The 16,535-nt window shown below is 45.6% G+C and overlaps 1 protein-coding gene across 1 annotated transcript in view; it reads left to right on the forward strand.

The window, feature by feature from the left end:
• DNAH17 (dynein axonemal heavy chain 17) overlaps nucleotides 1-16,535 on the forward strand; it is an 8,024,690-nt gene that overhangs the window by 6,945,656 nt on the left and 1,062,499 nt on the right. The window contains exon 65 of the mRNA XM_069655242.1: nucleotides 4,767-4,971. Coding sequence (XP_069511343.1) covers nucleotides 4,767-4,971 — 205 coding nt within the window. The remainder of the gene's footprint in view (nucleotides 1-4,766; nucleotides 4,972-16,535) is intronic.

The raw sequence follows: 16,535 nt of genomic DNA on the forward strand, positions 1-16,535 counted from the left end.
TGCGTTATGCATGCAAGCGCCCCTTTTTCGGCAAAATTTAATTCCATGAATCACGCCCTTTGTCTTTTCAAGGCCTACAGTAACAGCTATATATATTTGTTATTAGAGCCCACATAGTGTCATAGATTTAGTGCCGCCCATTCACACATGACTATTTAGCTCATAGACCCAATCAAACTACAGCAATGCTTTCAAGGTTATATTTTTATATCAAACTCATTGGGGTTCTTAACAAATGTATATAAAATGTATATAACATGTTTTGGGTTAATTACATTTATTGGGGTTCAATCAATTTTATAGGGGTTCAAATACATATATATCAAATTTGTATGTCAAATTCTTTGGAATTCTTATGACATGTATATAAAATTCATATAAAATGTATGTTACATTTTTGGAGCTCATCACATTTATTGGGTCCAATTAAATGAATAGGGGTTCAGGTAAATCTATATCAAATGTTATATACACTACAGCGTGGTTCTTATTAAGTTTATAACAAAGGTATATAAAATGTATATTCCATTTTTTGGGGGCATTACATTTATAGGGGTTCAATGAAATTTATAGGGTTTTGGGGTGTGCTAAAGGAGCAGTCCATCTGTCACTTGAACACTGATATCCCAGTCTACTTACTACTCCTGATAGTGTAATGGCCCTGGAAAGGCATTGCGTAGAGAGGCCACTTCTATCCCTATTTTACGAGCCAGATCACTGAGGGAGATCCTGTCTTTCACTAGCAGGCCTCTGACTTCCTTTTTTAGGCCTGAATCTACTCCGTCGGGAGCTACAGTGTTGCATCGTTCAGTGTTGAATCCCGGTTATCCACGGAGAAACCCAAGAAAACCTTCTCCTTGGCAGGGTTCTGGTTGGCTGTTTCCCATTTTATTAGCAACCTGAGGTCCTGTAATAGATTGCGTACAATTGCCTCTGCAAGAGTCTTTCTCTTGGGACATAAAAAAAATCATGTCATCCAAGTATATAATCATGCAGATCTGCTGCTCGCTGAGGAAGGTGACCACAGGCTTAATTAATTTGGTGAAAGCCCAGGGTCTGGAGGATAGCCCGAATGGCAGGTTCCCAAATTGGCAACATTGGCTCTCAGACAGGGACTTTAGGATGCGCCTGTGAGGTTTGAAGAACAAGATCACGAAATAAGCATCTTTCTGGTCTATACAAGCCAGCCAGTCTTCCCGTTACTGGATCTCCCGGAGCATGTGGGTGCACTCCATCTTAGAGAGCCGGTAGAGAACCCATTATTTGAACTTTCTCTGATTTATTACCTCCTCTTTCCTCCTCACTAGAAATAGGCTGATGAGGAAACAAGCCTGTTTCCGAATCAGCTCTCGTACATCCGCCCACATTAGCTCTTGATCTTCCTGTGTGAATGAGTTTGGGCTGGGTGACGTTATCTGGGTCAGCGTCCCTATAAGCTCTATTTGGAAACTGTGTATCATTTGTAAGACCCGAGGATTGCTCGATATACGTTCTCAATTGTTCTGTGATACCACAGTGGGAGCCCCCTATTGCTAAAGGTGCTGCGCAAATGCTCACCTGATGTTGTAATGGAAGCTCTGGCTGCCCTTCTCAAACCTCTGCCATGGTCTCACAATGACGGAATGGGAAGAAAGTATTGGTGCGCTGGTCTTGTCAGTATTGGTATACTTCTCTACCTCCTTGGGGACTGTAGGCCAGGTGACAGTGGCTGGCTGAGCATCCCCGATAGGACTTCCCAAAAAGCTTTGACGAGAAAACTCATTTTTTATCAAGGTCTGTGTTCTTTCAAAAGCCATGTAGCTGCTGACGAGCTTTGAACGTTTCTTGGCAAAATGTTCCCAGAGAAGAGACCCAGCACCATGGCCCATCCTTTGGAGGTTGCTATGGCGCAGTTTGAACTGCCTAAGAGAATGACCGCTCTTTGACCCCAACTTGTTAGTGTGTTAGGGTCAATCAGAGCGCCTTGTCCTTAGCCTTTTATGCCAGAGGTAGTATTTTCAAAAGGGGCCCTGCAATGTGTAGGAGATTGTCTTGACAGAAGCGCCAAGTTCAGTCGATGCCCTTCTTTGGATTCTTTGCAGATTTGCCTACGAAGGTTAGCATATTGGCATCTATTTCCAGTATTAACACTACATTCCCATCAAACTCTGGTCATGGACACTCTGCTAGTTTTGTTTGTACCTCATTATCGAGCTGCTTGCTTAGACGGGATTTCTGGTACGCTGCCACCTGTTGAGATGGGGAGCATTCAAAGATTTTAGGGTTGACCAATTCCTTAGCGTCAAATGACTCTTCTCTCCTTAGTCCACTAATGAGGGCAGCAACGACTTCACATCTTAAGCCCACTCTTGTGACTTGCCTGACTCAGTGGCCGGCAGAACAAGGGACTCTTCCGATGCAGTCCCTGCGTGTGAAATGGACATATTACCGCCTGAGAGCTGACTATCTTCTGTGTCATCCTCTGTGGTAGAGGGTTTTCGGTCCTCTTTACCTGCTTTTCCTTTGAGGAATGCATCTTTGAGCCTTAAAGAATTGTCCCCTGGTCCAAAGTTGCTAGGAGCAATTTCCAACGACCCCGGGGGATTGCGGGGGTCATTGAAGATTTGCACTTCATATGTGGCGTAGTACATCCTACATCAACCGCCGTCCTGTTCCCTTCTCTTCTTGTGGTGCCACGCTCCACCTCAGTGCTGCTGGTAGAGCCCTCCTCAACGTGGGTCCTACTGTCTCCACGGCCTTTGTTGGGGAGCCGAGGGAAGAAAGGACACGGATTAGCATGAAACGATTCACATATCCTCTGGAATTCTCTGAGCACGGGAGTAGTTACTTAGTGTGTTGTAAGTGATGCAGAGGAGGCCACACTCCTAGTGTGGCACCCCTCCTGCTTGTGGGGGTGGTGAATCACTCTTTGATGTCGCCGCAAATAATCAGCCCATGCGCGAGGCTGCTAGCATTACATGCACCTCCCAGACCTAATCGCCAATTGCTGCTGCTGCATTGCCACTACACCCCAAAGATAGTAAGTGCACTTTACTAGCGGGTTGCCCGAACAGGAAAGAAAGAGGAGGAAGTTCCTGCAATCAGACAGTTAAAATGCCTAGATACACGGTTATTGGTGCAGAGGAACAAGTGATGTGGAGAGGGTAGCATCATTTCCTATGGTTTCTAATCAGAAAGGAGGGGAGTAGGAATAGCTGTTCTGATGAATTTGTTTTGCTGGTTTGTTCTTCTTACTGTTCGTGGTTGTAGATGCTGCTCTAGATTTGGTTTGGATTACAAAATAAAGAAAGAGAAGCATAATGCTTGCCTCCGGTCTTGACATAGAATCATGCAGGAAAATCATTATTCTAGTAATTTAACGCTTCAGCGAGACTACGTAATTCATTGATGGTTGACATTGGCATGTAGTATTATGTTTTGTAATCTGTTCACAAATGTTGAGCTTCTGTGAGTGTTGTATGCCAGGGTAAAGTTACTGACCATGATTATTGTGAGATTCCTACTCTGTAAGTGCTTTTATATATTGCCCATGACAGTGATGGGGGCCCCTAGGGGTCCCTCGCGATATGGAAACAAGGCAATAACCATACACGGAAAGATGCGCCAGACACGAGGTTCAAATTCCCAATGCTAGGGTTCATTGCAAACAAAAATAGTCCCAATTGGCCAACTGTGGTCTCACGCCCCACGAAGTGAGTTTCCTAGACCTCGAGGGACGCAAGAGCAAGAGGGGAGAGAGAGAGTTACGTACATCAGTTACATATATACAAAATGCATATCATACAATCAGCTATGTCATGTTTAACACCCTCCTTTATTAAGTTCCTTTGAACTCGGGATGACGATGGACATTTCCGACGGGTATGACAATTATGACACTTTCGATGTCTATTCTAGTAACAATGTGCAATCAGAAAGTGTGGAGGCATCTTCTAGTTGTTGAATAGAACACTGTGGTCCTGTTCTTGGAAGCAAGCTGCACACGGGGGAAGAGTCACATTCCAAGCTTTGCTATCTTATGAGGTACTATTCGTGTCCTGGGAGCAGACACGCTCTAAAGGGTTTCGTGAAGGGGGGCCGTAAGGAGAGCATAATTGAAGCCTTTAGCTGCTTTATTCTAACATATTCTACCACAGTACGAGACTGGCTGGCAGCTGTGAAATGATTAAATGCCCTGCAGCTCTCGTTCAAGGCTACAGATAGGGAGCGTGGGCATTCCTTTCTGGGCTACTCATGAGGAGTTTCAACGAACTCCTCAGTCCCACGACCTTGCCCTTTCATATTCAGACAACAATGTTAACAGTTGAACAGAGTTGCTACGTTTAAAATGGCCGCTTGTTGGTCAAGCATAGCAGTCTGTATTTCTATAATTCGGTGCATAAGACGATTGGCCTACGGCCATCGAGTTACATCCATCATTCAAATGAAGGGTATTCACTTTTCCAGAATGACGACAGTGCTCCATTATATGCCTGACCTAGCTGAATGCCTATTTATGTTACCAGCCTATTACATTGTTTAAATTAACTGCTTTATGGGATATGATCACTGTGCCTCATAAGACTTTTAAAGTTGTACTTAACCTTTTGTCATCCCACTTTTCAGCAGATGATTCCCAAATGTTTTCAAGAGTAAATGTGTACAGATTGTGCTAAATAACTTCTTCCCAACTACCTAAAAATACTTGACATTCTAGAATGAGTTTCATAATGTATTTTTTTAAAATAATAAAAAGTAATTCACCATTGTGTTTCCTATTATCATAGGTATATCAAGATAGGTGATAAAGAAGTTGAGTACCATAAAGATTTCCGACTGATCCTTCACACTAAGTTCTTCAACCCTCACTACAAGCCAGAAATGCAGGCGCAGTGCACATTGATAAACTTTTTGGTAACTCGTGATGGGCTGGAGGATCAGCTGCTGGCTGCTGTAGTGGCAAAAGAGAGGCCTGATCTTGAGGAACTGAAGGTATGACATCAAAACCAGAGGGCTAGGGTTTTAGAAGATATATCCAAGAATGGAGCAGGCCTTTGAAGACCTGCGTCTCCACAAATAGTGTGTTTTTGAATAAATTAGCTTCATCTCTGAATCAGGATGGGTTGTATTAATCTAACTAGTATTCTTGATACCTGCATGAAATGGTGCCAATGATTTTCACTTTTTGATGTTCATTTGGTGCAACCTATATAGGAAGCATGTGTAGTGTGCTTGGAAGCGACAATTTTCTCTTTATAGACTTGGTGTCATCTTATTCAAATTAGGAGCCAATTCCCCTTTGTTGTCTGTATCCAATTTAAAACACAATGATCGCTAAATTCAGTAGGCAGAACGGATAGAAGCTTACATTTCTCAAATAATTTAGTACTAGCAAATATATAATCTAAAGTGGTCATGAGAGTTGGACTGAACCAAGTAAAATGACTAGGTATGTGTTTTGCTCTCTCAAATATCAGTGTTCAAACATGTATATATTTAGCTTATGAGTTTCCCCAATGCTTTTTGGAACATAAGTACTCACTTACGCTCTCAGTTAGATTATAAAACTGGCACTTATCTAGCTGTTTATTACCTCAAATAAATGCTACAGAATAAAAATACAGAATAAAGTAAAGGATTACATCGCCACCGGCATTGGTTTACACCACTTTATCTTGTACCAAAACTTCAATGGACAGCTGTCAAAACCCAAGGTTGGCAAAGAGACACTCGCCACGGGAACGGACTGGAGAAAATATGTCTACCTTCTCTCAATCCAGTAGAAGCAAAAGTGACTCTTTTTTTTACCAGCCTTGTCTGATATTTTCCACTGTAATGTACACAATTCCAATTTAGTACTTTTCTACAGAGGCCTGACTGCTAGACTGCCAATACAATTTCACAAATAGCCGGCCAGTATATGTAAACACCCTCTCTATGGGACCCGAAAGGACTTGCTCTCGGCTCCTTGCAGACTAACTCAAAACATTCCTTGACCAAGGCGACGAAAACAAAACATTTCTCCAGTGTTTATGAAGATGCACACAGTGCTGAAACATGAACTTTCACTGGGGCTTGACGTCAAATGTTCACTTGTGCACCAAGGATGCATTTCAATAGACTCCATCTTTGAGTTACAGATATTACATTTTTTAATGCATTACATTCCACCCTTGGACATTTGACTTCCATAGCTCAATGGCACTAAGTCGTTTTTTTAAAATCTATGAAGTACCTGTCATGGCCACAGGCCCCAGAACACAAAAACCATACCATCTAGTGATGGGGGCAATGGGTCACTTGACTCACTTATGTCCCTTGTGGACATATAAACACAGGGGCCCTGGCTGGACTCAGTCCTGGCGCCTTTGGCGCCAGTCTCATATCGAGATGTGAGCAGGAACACTTTATTTCAGTGCAGGAGTGCTTTTACTTTATTTCAGTGCAGGACTGCTTTTATTTTACAAGAACTTTCCAGGAGCTGAAAGCCTTTATTCCAGAGAACATCCTCATGTGCTGACTCATCAGGTGTGGTTCCCTAGCCCTGGTCTTCATATGCTGACTCATTGGGTATGACAGGGTGTAGCAGGCAGGGTGAACCTGGTGGGCGTGGCTTCAGAAGCTCAGCTATATAAGCTGCTCCATCCTTAAGGCCGGTGCTTCGCGTTACTGTGCACTCGCGTACAACGTGACACTCACCATCACTTGGACCAGTTTACATACCTTTGAAACCAGGTGTTCTCCTGCATACTCATCTCCAGGAAACTGGTGCTTCATCGCTTCATCTGCAGACTCATCTCCTGACATCTAGTGATCTTGATCCCGACGCCGCAGCACCGCACTCCGCGTCCATGAATTCAGACCTTGTGAAGAAGAAGAAAGGCAAGGTTAAAACATCCGCTATAGGGCCGCGCCACATTTGAACCCTGCGTGCCCCATAGTTAACAATTTACCAGCTACTGTACCGCTGCAGTTTCGTTCCTCATTCCCTCCGGCTGTCGCCTCAAGCTCCGCAGCTTCTACCAGGCCGGCAACATCATCTGCAAGGGAAGAAAGCAAAAGAGCAAACCTCAAAAGTGGAACGGACAGCAATACAAGACAACAAACTTTACAATACAACAAAAACAGATGAGGAAAGAAAAAGGCAAACAGGAACACTTACCTGAAGTATAGTGGCTTTTTCGCACTGGACTGGACCACGTGCAAGGGACCAGTGAAGGATCTCAATCCAGATCATACAAGCGCCCCTGCCAGAAGCAGCAGAACAGAGTGCTTGCCAAAACTAATCAACAGGTGAGCTTTCCAGGGACAGCGCATCCCACGGTACCACGGTTTGGGAGAAGGGGTCTGGGAGAGGATCAGGCGCACAAGCTGGCATGCTCACGCCCCCTCTTCCCCACGCAGGAGCAGTCCCGAGCAGCATCACCTATTACCACCAGTCACCACATAAGCGCAGAGGGCAAAGTCGGATCTGAGTGACCTCACCTCCGGGAGGACTGCAACCGTGCCCCAACGCCTCTGCAGTGACCAGGTGAGCGTAACAGTTTCATAGCTAAGCTAGAAATACATTGCAAACTACAAAACAAAATCAGGATTTTTTTACTCTTTATAATACCAACTGCAAAACAATGGTCACCCAGAAGAAAATATCTCCTTTCGCAATATTATAGGTATGTATTTTTGACATATTTCTTCATTTGTCGGTAGTTTCCTCCACTGTAAAGAATTATATGTCATGCTGAAAACTTGTTTATCAGTAGGTCCATTCCATAGATGTGTAAAATATCTTTACCAAGTATTTCCAGATATATTCCGATTGAGCAATTTGTATTTGTGTATTCCTTGAAAACCTTGCAAATCCATGTCTTTGTGCCTGCTGGCACTGGTATTTTGGCGTTGGCATCAAGTGAATTATGAATCACATTCTCCATTCTCATCACTTTCAAATTGATCATTTGCACACATGTGGAATTTTGAATTGTCCTCTCCATTATCTGATCTGATCCTTCCAAATGGAGATCAGTGATATGTACACGTACACCAGCCAGGCACATCAGGTACAAAATCTGTAAAGCAAACCAGAAAAATGCATATCAGTGTGGAGAATTATTCTCTTAAGTTACATTTTTCAGCAGGGAACAAAGTTACATTTCTTCTTGCCAGGATCCATGACCAGAACGACTGTGTCTCTACCTGATGCTATAACAACTGCAGATACAAGTGGGCCAGTAGGCTTTTCTACCCACACTTTTGCACCCAGTACCATGTGGTCTGATGAACCAAACCCATGGTCCCCCTCACTAGGTATCACTGTAAGGAGCTCTCCTTTTTTGATCATGGGCAGTTTAACAGGTATCACAATCAATTGGGCTATCCTATCTCCTATATGGATAGATAAAATCTGATCTCCACTGTTAATTAAAATTACTTTTTTATTTCTCCTTGATAGTTAACATCTATCACTCCTCCCAGCATGTGGATGCCCTTTAAGGCAAATCCAGATCTAGGGGAAATCAATCTGATATGTTCTGAGGGAATTTGTACTCTAATCCCAGTCTCCATGACAATCATATTTCTGGATTCTAATCTGATTTCTTTCTGAGCTTGCAAGTCTACTCCTGCAGATTCTGGAGTTGCTCGGTAAGGAGCTAATGTACCTGGTGTACACTCTCATTGTAATAATGTTTCGAATGGATTGTGTCCTCCTATGTATTCCTTGTCTTATGAAAATTATCTGTCCAGCTTTAGCTGCTTCGGAATTGTTTTTTCAACAGGGGGCACTGTGTGCCGTCTCGTCTAGTCGATGTCCCTCGAGGACCTCCGTTCAATTGTTGACGCCATCATTATTACAAGTAGCGCATGCAATGCCCGGTGGCTTCAGTTCTGTTTTTCCGAGCTAATGGTTTGAAGAATTACAGCGCACTTTGGTTCTTCTGTGAAATTTGATAGTTATATTAAATCTACGAAAATATCTTCCCCGTTGCTCCATCAATGCCTAAAACGGGCTTCAAGAAGTGCCAAGACTGTGTATCAAAGATGTCCATCACCGACCCCGAGCGCATATGTCTGTGGTGTCTTGGTACCGGTCACTGTACCGCTGACTGTGGCTCCTGTCAGGTGATGACCGAAGAGTTCAAAGAGAAAGACCGATGAGTCAAGGTATTCTCCTCAACGTAAAATATCTAAACGGTCTCGTTCGAGAAGTCGATCACGCCATTTTTCATTGTCTTCTTCAAAGAAGGCCCAGAAACGGCATCACAGGTCACCTTTGACCTCTAGTGATTCCTCAGATGAGGTAATCAAATGTCGAACTAAATCTGACTCCCCAGTAGGATGCGTTTGGCAATGAAGTACACACGATCTTCGATAATGTGGCCCAACCCCCTCGAAGGTCAAACAGAAAGCCCATGCCCCTGTCAATCTGCATAAAGACGAAAAAGGGAAGTCATAGAGGAAATCTTTACAACCGAGCCATACGCCGGTTCTGCATCACGAAAGAACTTGATCTGATGAGAAATCGTTGCAGGCTTCGACAAGTCAGGAATCCAGTCCATCGAGGGTTCCTTCAAAGAAGCATAAGAAGTCAACAACGTTGACGCCTTCGCTGACACAGTTGGGATCTCAGCCGTCGACACCAGTATCAAAGCCGATGCAGACGAAAACGACTCTGACTTCAAAGCCGTTGTGGACCATTACTTCGAGATTGTGTAAGCCAGTGGTAACACTGGAATAGATTTTCAAACCTTTGCCCACGAAATATTTTTTAAAGTCTTTAACAGCCATCTATGAAGATAATGAACCTTCAGATGATAACACACCACCATTTGGGTTACACTATGGCACCCCTAATGTGCCAGATACATTTATCTCTGAAGAGCCTAGATTAAAATACTTATATGATAACTTTCAGTCGGCCAGTGGTTTAGATACCTCTCACGAACTGAAATTTGACAAACCAGATCCTACTGACCACGCTGACTCCTCTTATAGGAAACTGATGAGTAAGATCATATAGTTTTTATGAGGTTGGAGCAGGCCTACTCCTTCTTTTGAGCATGATGACCTGACAGATATCTTGGATCAGGGTCCCCAAAAAGATCCCATTTGACCATTTCACACTGCACTACAAAAAGGGGTCCCTGCAAATTGGGAGACACCAGAGACTACGGCTGCAGTGAATACAAATTTTGCTAGAAAATACAGTCCATCCAGCAGCGACCCAGAGTACTTGACAAACATCCAACACCAGAATATTTGGTGGTTCAGGCTGCTACATCCACCACATAGTCAGCATACCCATCCTTCCCTCCTGATAGGGATGATAAGAGAGTGGATGCCTGGGAGAGAAAGATATTTACTGCTGGCAGTATGGCATTAAGGTCAACTAATGCAACTTGTACCTTGTCAAGGTTTACATTTACCCTGTGTGTGGGACTGCGTAGCTATGGTAGCTGACCACATCCCGGAGGTGAAGAAAGAGATGCCTTCCTGGCACTGGCAATCATCAAGGATGGTAAGGAGGCCTGGATACTGCAGACAGCATCAGCAGATCCATAGCAACTAGCATAGCAACTAGCAACTAGCACAGTGTTCAGAGGTGTGCATGGTTGAAGAAGTCCGGATTTGCACTAGATGTGCAGTCTAGACTCCTCAACATATCTTTTGACGGCTGTTTGCCAGCAATGCTGATGAAAGTTTGGAAAAGCTGCAGACCTCGAAAGCAGCTGCTAAATCCCGTAGGGACACTATTAAGACAGACTCAACACCCCTACTCCAGTTCATCTTCTTGGATGGGTAAGTCCTTTTGATTTTATTCCTCAATTAGAAGAGGAAGAGGACAAGCTGGTGAGAGAGGTCAGAGAAGATTCCCTCATGGTGGACAAGGGAGAGGTGCTGAGCCAACCCAAGCAGCAGCAGTTTTACCCTCCTTCAGTTCCTTGGGCACTGGAAACTGTAGCCCAAGGTTACTGTCTTCCTTTCCAAAAAAGGTCTCAGGATCATCCACCGTCTCAAAAAAAAAAAAAAGAAAAGGTCTCAGGATAATTTCCTAGGCACCGTCTGTCAGAGCTAGTTGCTAATAGCCTGAGGCAAGGTCAAAGGTGCTCACAAATTTGGCAGCACCTATGGTGTCCACAAGCTCATCAGCCCTGGGCAATGGGTGTGCGTCAGTTTTGGTGACAGCATTGACTTCTCAGTAGTCCACACAGAACCTCCAAGCCTTGGTACCTGCCTGGGAACTTGCCTTGGGGACAAGGACCACAGGACTGGACCAGGAACTGGCTTAGGATTCAATAACACCCAGATCCATCATCTTGCCAACCTCAGCCTTGATTTGGTTCTTAACTGGATCTGACATATGGTAGCACCTGCTTTTGACAGGCACACTGTCACCATTGTCAATTCTGTGCCTACCCCGCAGTGTAAGGCCTGGAGTCAGTGAAAACAGGGAGGCATACTGCCGGAGCAAAGCCCTAAAGGCCCTCTGCTGCTCTGTCGTCAGATCGGGAGAGAGATGTACTCCCTCCACGGAGCCATCCTGAAGCTAGCAAGAGACATGAGACTTCAGCTCGCCTGTGGAAAGGCTTGAGCCTGTTAACATGGAATACCTGTGGGGCTACCCCAGGGGCTCCCATATCAACCAGATAATTGAATTCACCCATCTTGGAGATGATCCTGAAGGGTCCAGTGCACTTGTCTGTCAAAGCTCTAGGCTTGGTAGGCTCCATTACAAGGATTTCCTGTCCCAGAGTCCAATCCACTTGCGAGGCTTTAAGGTAATGCCAGTACTTATTCAATTCCTGGCTGGCGTTGAGATTTGCTTTCGCCTGACCCATCATCTGTGTCATCTTCCGTCTGAGGCCCAACACATAGTCCCCCACTTGCTTGGCGGGACCTGGAGGAGTGGCCACGCAACCTCTCTCTGATCAAGGCAAGGGGCCGCCTCAGGGATGTCCAAAGAGTAACTCAAAGGGGCTGAAACCAACACCCTCTTGAGGTACTTCTCTGTAAGCGAACAGCAGGCATGGCAGGAGGAGATCCCATTTCCTCCTTAGTGGCTCTTCCAAAGTGCCTAGCATGCTCTTGAGAGTTTTATCAAATCTCTCAATCAGACCATTGGTCTGGGGATGGTAAGAGGTGGAGAACTTGTAGGTTACCCCACAATCTTATTTCCACATGTTTTTCATGTACCTAGACATGAAGTTGGATCCTCTGTCAGAGACAACCTCCTTAGGGAATCCAACATGGGTGAAAATGCCTAGGAGATCCCTGACAACCACCTTGGCAGTAACAGTCTGAAGGGGTATAGACTCAGGGTACCTGGTGGCATGAACAACGAAGACCAGGATGAACCGATGTCCACCTGAAGTGGGTGGGTCAAGGGGACTGACAATGTCGATGCCCACCCTCTCAAACGGTGTTCCAACCACTGGCAATGGCTGCAGTGGGACAATGACACTGCATCCAGTCTTGCCAGACAACTGACAAGTTGGGCAAGTTCTGCAGTGGGTCTCCACTTCCCACTCCCATCCGGGGCCAGTAGAAATGGGCAGAGAGCCTATGCTTAGTCTTCTTGGTACCAGGATGTCCAGCTAAAGGTACCTCATGCGCCAACTGCAGAAGGAAGGGCATGTAAACCTGGGGTACCACCAACCTCTTGAAGGCACCAGGTTCAGGCTTAGTGGGCTCACTAACAAGGAGCTCACCCTCCCAATAGTTCTGGAATGCCCTAGGTACTTCTCCTTGTGCCTGGGACACGGCCTGTTTCCTCAGACCCTCAAGAGAGTGGCACTCTCTCTATCCCTTACAGAAGTACACCCGGGTGGGTCCCCCTTCAGCCAATAGGCACTGAAGATCAGGGTGGTCCGCTGGGTTGAGAACCTCTCCCACAGGAGAGTCTTCTGTCTCTTCTCCCTCAGGAGTTGAGTTTGGGTTTTCCACTGGACCCAGCCCGTCCGGAGCATGGATCCCAATGGGTGCTTTAGGAACAGCAGGAAGAGAAAGAGCCCCCTTCACAGAGGTGGCCTTGTTGGTCTTCCATCTTCTTGCCGTATGCCTCGCCTTTGGCTCGGGTACCTGACTCACAGCCAGATCCTGTGTCACCTGTGACCTAGTGACTGCAGCAGCAGTCAGGGGGAGACCATCCGAGATCAACCCCAACTCCACTAGATCATTACCTAACAGAATGTTAGCAGGGACATTGGCCCTCATTACGACCCAGGCGGTAAGGGGTTTACGCCGGCGTAAACATCCCCGACCCTTACCGCCTGAGTACGAGTTCCCTTAGCGCCATGGCGGATTTAACACCTGCTTTTAGCAGGTGTTAAAATCCATGGCGCTAAGGGACCTTGTTGTTAATTACGCCACCGTAATTTACGGTGGCGTAATTAACGCCTTCCCCACTCCCATTATGCCCTATGGGGCAAAAATGGGAATGGGGAAGGGTAAATGGGGATTGGGGACTTACCGCCCCGCCAAGGCACCATGGTTCTCCGCCAAGGTCGTAATGAGGGCCATTGTCCTGAACCAGGACATGAAGTTTTGCTGTCTTGTCTCCAATCATGAGTGTGACTAAGGCTACAGGCGATAATGTGGGAGGCCCACCAGCTAACCTGGCGGTTCTCAGAGGAACACCTACATAGTCCCCTGGCTTGAGCAGGGTCCTGTCCATCACTGTCATGCTTACCCAAGTGTCTCTCCAACCAGTAGAAGGCTGGCCATTCAAGAGGACACTTCTCAAAAACCTATGGGTGTTCTGTGTGATAGTCGCCAGTACTTGTGCGTACTGGTCCCAGGCCCCAAGGGACAATAAGGCAATCTCTACAGGAGCACCAAATGTGATCCCTGTAGAGGTGGGGAGGGCAGTGGCCTGCACCTCAGACATGGGGTAAGGGTAGGTTAGGCTGACAGCCTGGACTCCAAGTGCCTTACCTTTACACTTGGGGTCACCCCTCTTGTGATCCAGAGCCCCACAGTCCCAACAAGTGCCAGGAATGTGGGGTATAGTGCTGGAACTACTGGGAGCCTGCTTTGCAGCAGGTAGACCACTACTCTTATTGCCACCCACAGATGACTTATTCCCACTAGATTTTTGGGTCTAAGGAGAGGAAGGTTTTGGTTTACTCGACTGTGATTGCTTCTGGGACTCCTCAGCTTTCTGAGAGGTCCCCTTTTCTCTGTCCTTGTCCTTCCCGGACACCAAGTGGGAGATCTCCTTGTCAACCAACCTAGCCAGCTTAAAGGGATCCAAAATGTTCTAGTCAGCAACATACTGACGCAGCTTTGGTGAACAGGCTTCTGAAAAATGCTCAAAAAAACAAAAGTTCGGACAATTCAACAAACGTTTTCACTTTGTAACCATCAATCCACCCCATCATGTTCAAGTGCGCAGCACTCACCCAGTCAACCCAAGACACATTCGCTCGTTTCTTAAAATACCTGAACCTTTTAAGGTATAGGGTGGGTGTCTTGCCAAACTTGGCAATCAAAGCAGACTTCATGCACTCATACTGACCCCTTTCTTCCACACTCAGTTTCAGAATACAGTCATATCCAGTCTGAGGCAAACACTTAGCCCAATCTCGCTTATCAACATCATGAATTGTACAAGCCATCTGAACTGCTTCAATCCACTGGAGGATATCAGAACCCTCCACAAACACGCCAACCAAATCTATCATAAACTTGGGGGCTGGGGACCTGGTTTAGCTGAAGTCTCCACTCTTGCTTTCTCTAGTTGGATTCCTTGGTGCTCAGTGTCCCTATCTTTTTGTATCCCTTGCTGTGCCAACTCCTCTTTCTTCGACTCTGCTTCTGTTGCCAACTTTTTGAATTGATAGGCTAACTGTTCCCTTTGTAGCTCCAATTTTAAAAGTTCAATCTTCAGGGCTTCCCCTGAAGAGCAGTGCTAGGGTTTGGAATAGAGGCAGCAGGAATGATGGTAGTCCCAGAATCAGATTCAGCAAAAACCCCAGGGGCAGAGACATCATTTGCTGCATCCCCCCTTCAAGAGTTTCACCATCAGTCTGGTAGTACACCAGGGCAGCTATAAGCTCAGCACTAGACTTATCCACATAGTCTAACTCCTTGGCTTCACAAGCACTCTGGAGAGCCTCTAAGCTCATCCTAGTCAATTTAACATTTGCAATAGACTCCATTGCTTGTAATGCAGTTATCTTGTACACAACTAAACCTCAATTTAACAAAGTGCAGATATTTTGTAAGTGGCACTGTTATACACTGATTCTTAAAATCATAAGCATCCCGCCACTGCCTCCAGTGTAAAGACCGGAGTGGGTGTCTTTACTTCTGCTCTCTATATGGTAGAGGAGAGGCATAGAGGACCCCAGCCAAGATACTCTATAAGATAGCAATGGACGAGCAATCAAGGCCTAGCTTCTCAGGAGGTGATGCAGGCTGGTTCCTCAGTACAGTCCAGTCCCCAAGCCCCCACAAAAGGAATGTCCACACACTGTATTAGTTAAAACAGTCTTTATATAAATAATATTCGAGGTTATGTACACTATGACAATAACTGACTTTGTGCTCAGAAAATCTGCAATGGCAAATATATATGATTCTAAAGTGGTACCATAATTATTATCAGATGTCATTAAAGTGCATCAATTATACTCTGGTCAAATGTCACACAGATCAAGGAATAAAAGTAACCAACAAAAGATATAGGAGGAAAGCAGTTGGTTAGAACAATTGGCAGAATATTGACCCCTACCAACTAGGAAAAATTCTGTATGGAGATCCCCACATCTGGGCAACCTGTAAATAAAGATATATTGTACAAGCCCAGTCCATATATTGTTCAAAGGAGTGTTATTTCCTTCTAAAATAGTTCTACAACCCCAATGTACCTGGAATAGCAGAGTTTGTCGTTGTGTCATCGACGGATCCTTCTTGAGCGGCTCCCTTTAAGGCAGGAGCCACGGATCATGGAGATCCCACAAGGAAAAAAGGGGTGAACAATGACGGTGAGGTGGCAGCTTCATTCCTAGCAGTGCTCGGCGACGACGGAGCGTTGTCGTCCTGCAAGGAAGAGGCAAGCGGGGCACCTTGATGACGATAGTTCAGGACCATAAAGAGATTGTGAAGAACTGTGGCCCAGCAAGGGCGTTGAGTCGTCCGGCGTCGCTACGGTCATCAGGTGGCAGGAAACCCACCGGCGGATGCTCCACGGCATGTCGGCGGCCTCGACTTTCTCCAGCGGGACAAAGCGGTCGACTACTTTACCTGGACTATTTTGTTGGGGCTATTTAAACCACACCCGAGCAAGACAACACGCTTTACGTTACTTTGCAGCTTGCAACGTGATGCTCACCGTGTCCAGCTATTCCCTCGAACCTCGGAGAAGCAGAATCTGCAAGGAGACAAAAGGAACATCATTAGCAGCAGCATCTTACCTGCAGTCTTCATCTTTAAGCACTTGCAGCTAACGCGAACAGCTTCCTAGAATCTGCACATCTCCCAGACAGAACAACCTGAAAGAGGAAGATAGAGGCAACATTAAAGAAAGCAGTAAAGACATTTACAAATTACGACCTGCT

The sequence above is a fragment of the Ambystoma mexicanum genome, chromosome 3q (assembly GCF_040938575.1).
Source record: "Ambystoma mexicanum isolate Mex_15411 chromosome 3q, UKY_AmexF1_1, whole genome shotgun sequence".
Classification (NCBI taxonomy): Eukaryota; Metazoa; Chordata; class Amphibia; order Caudata; family Ambystomatidae; genus Ambystoma; species Ambystoma mexicanum.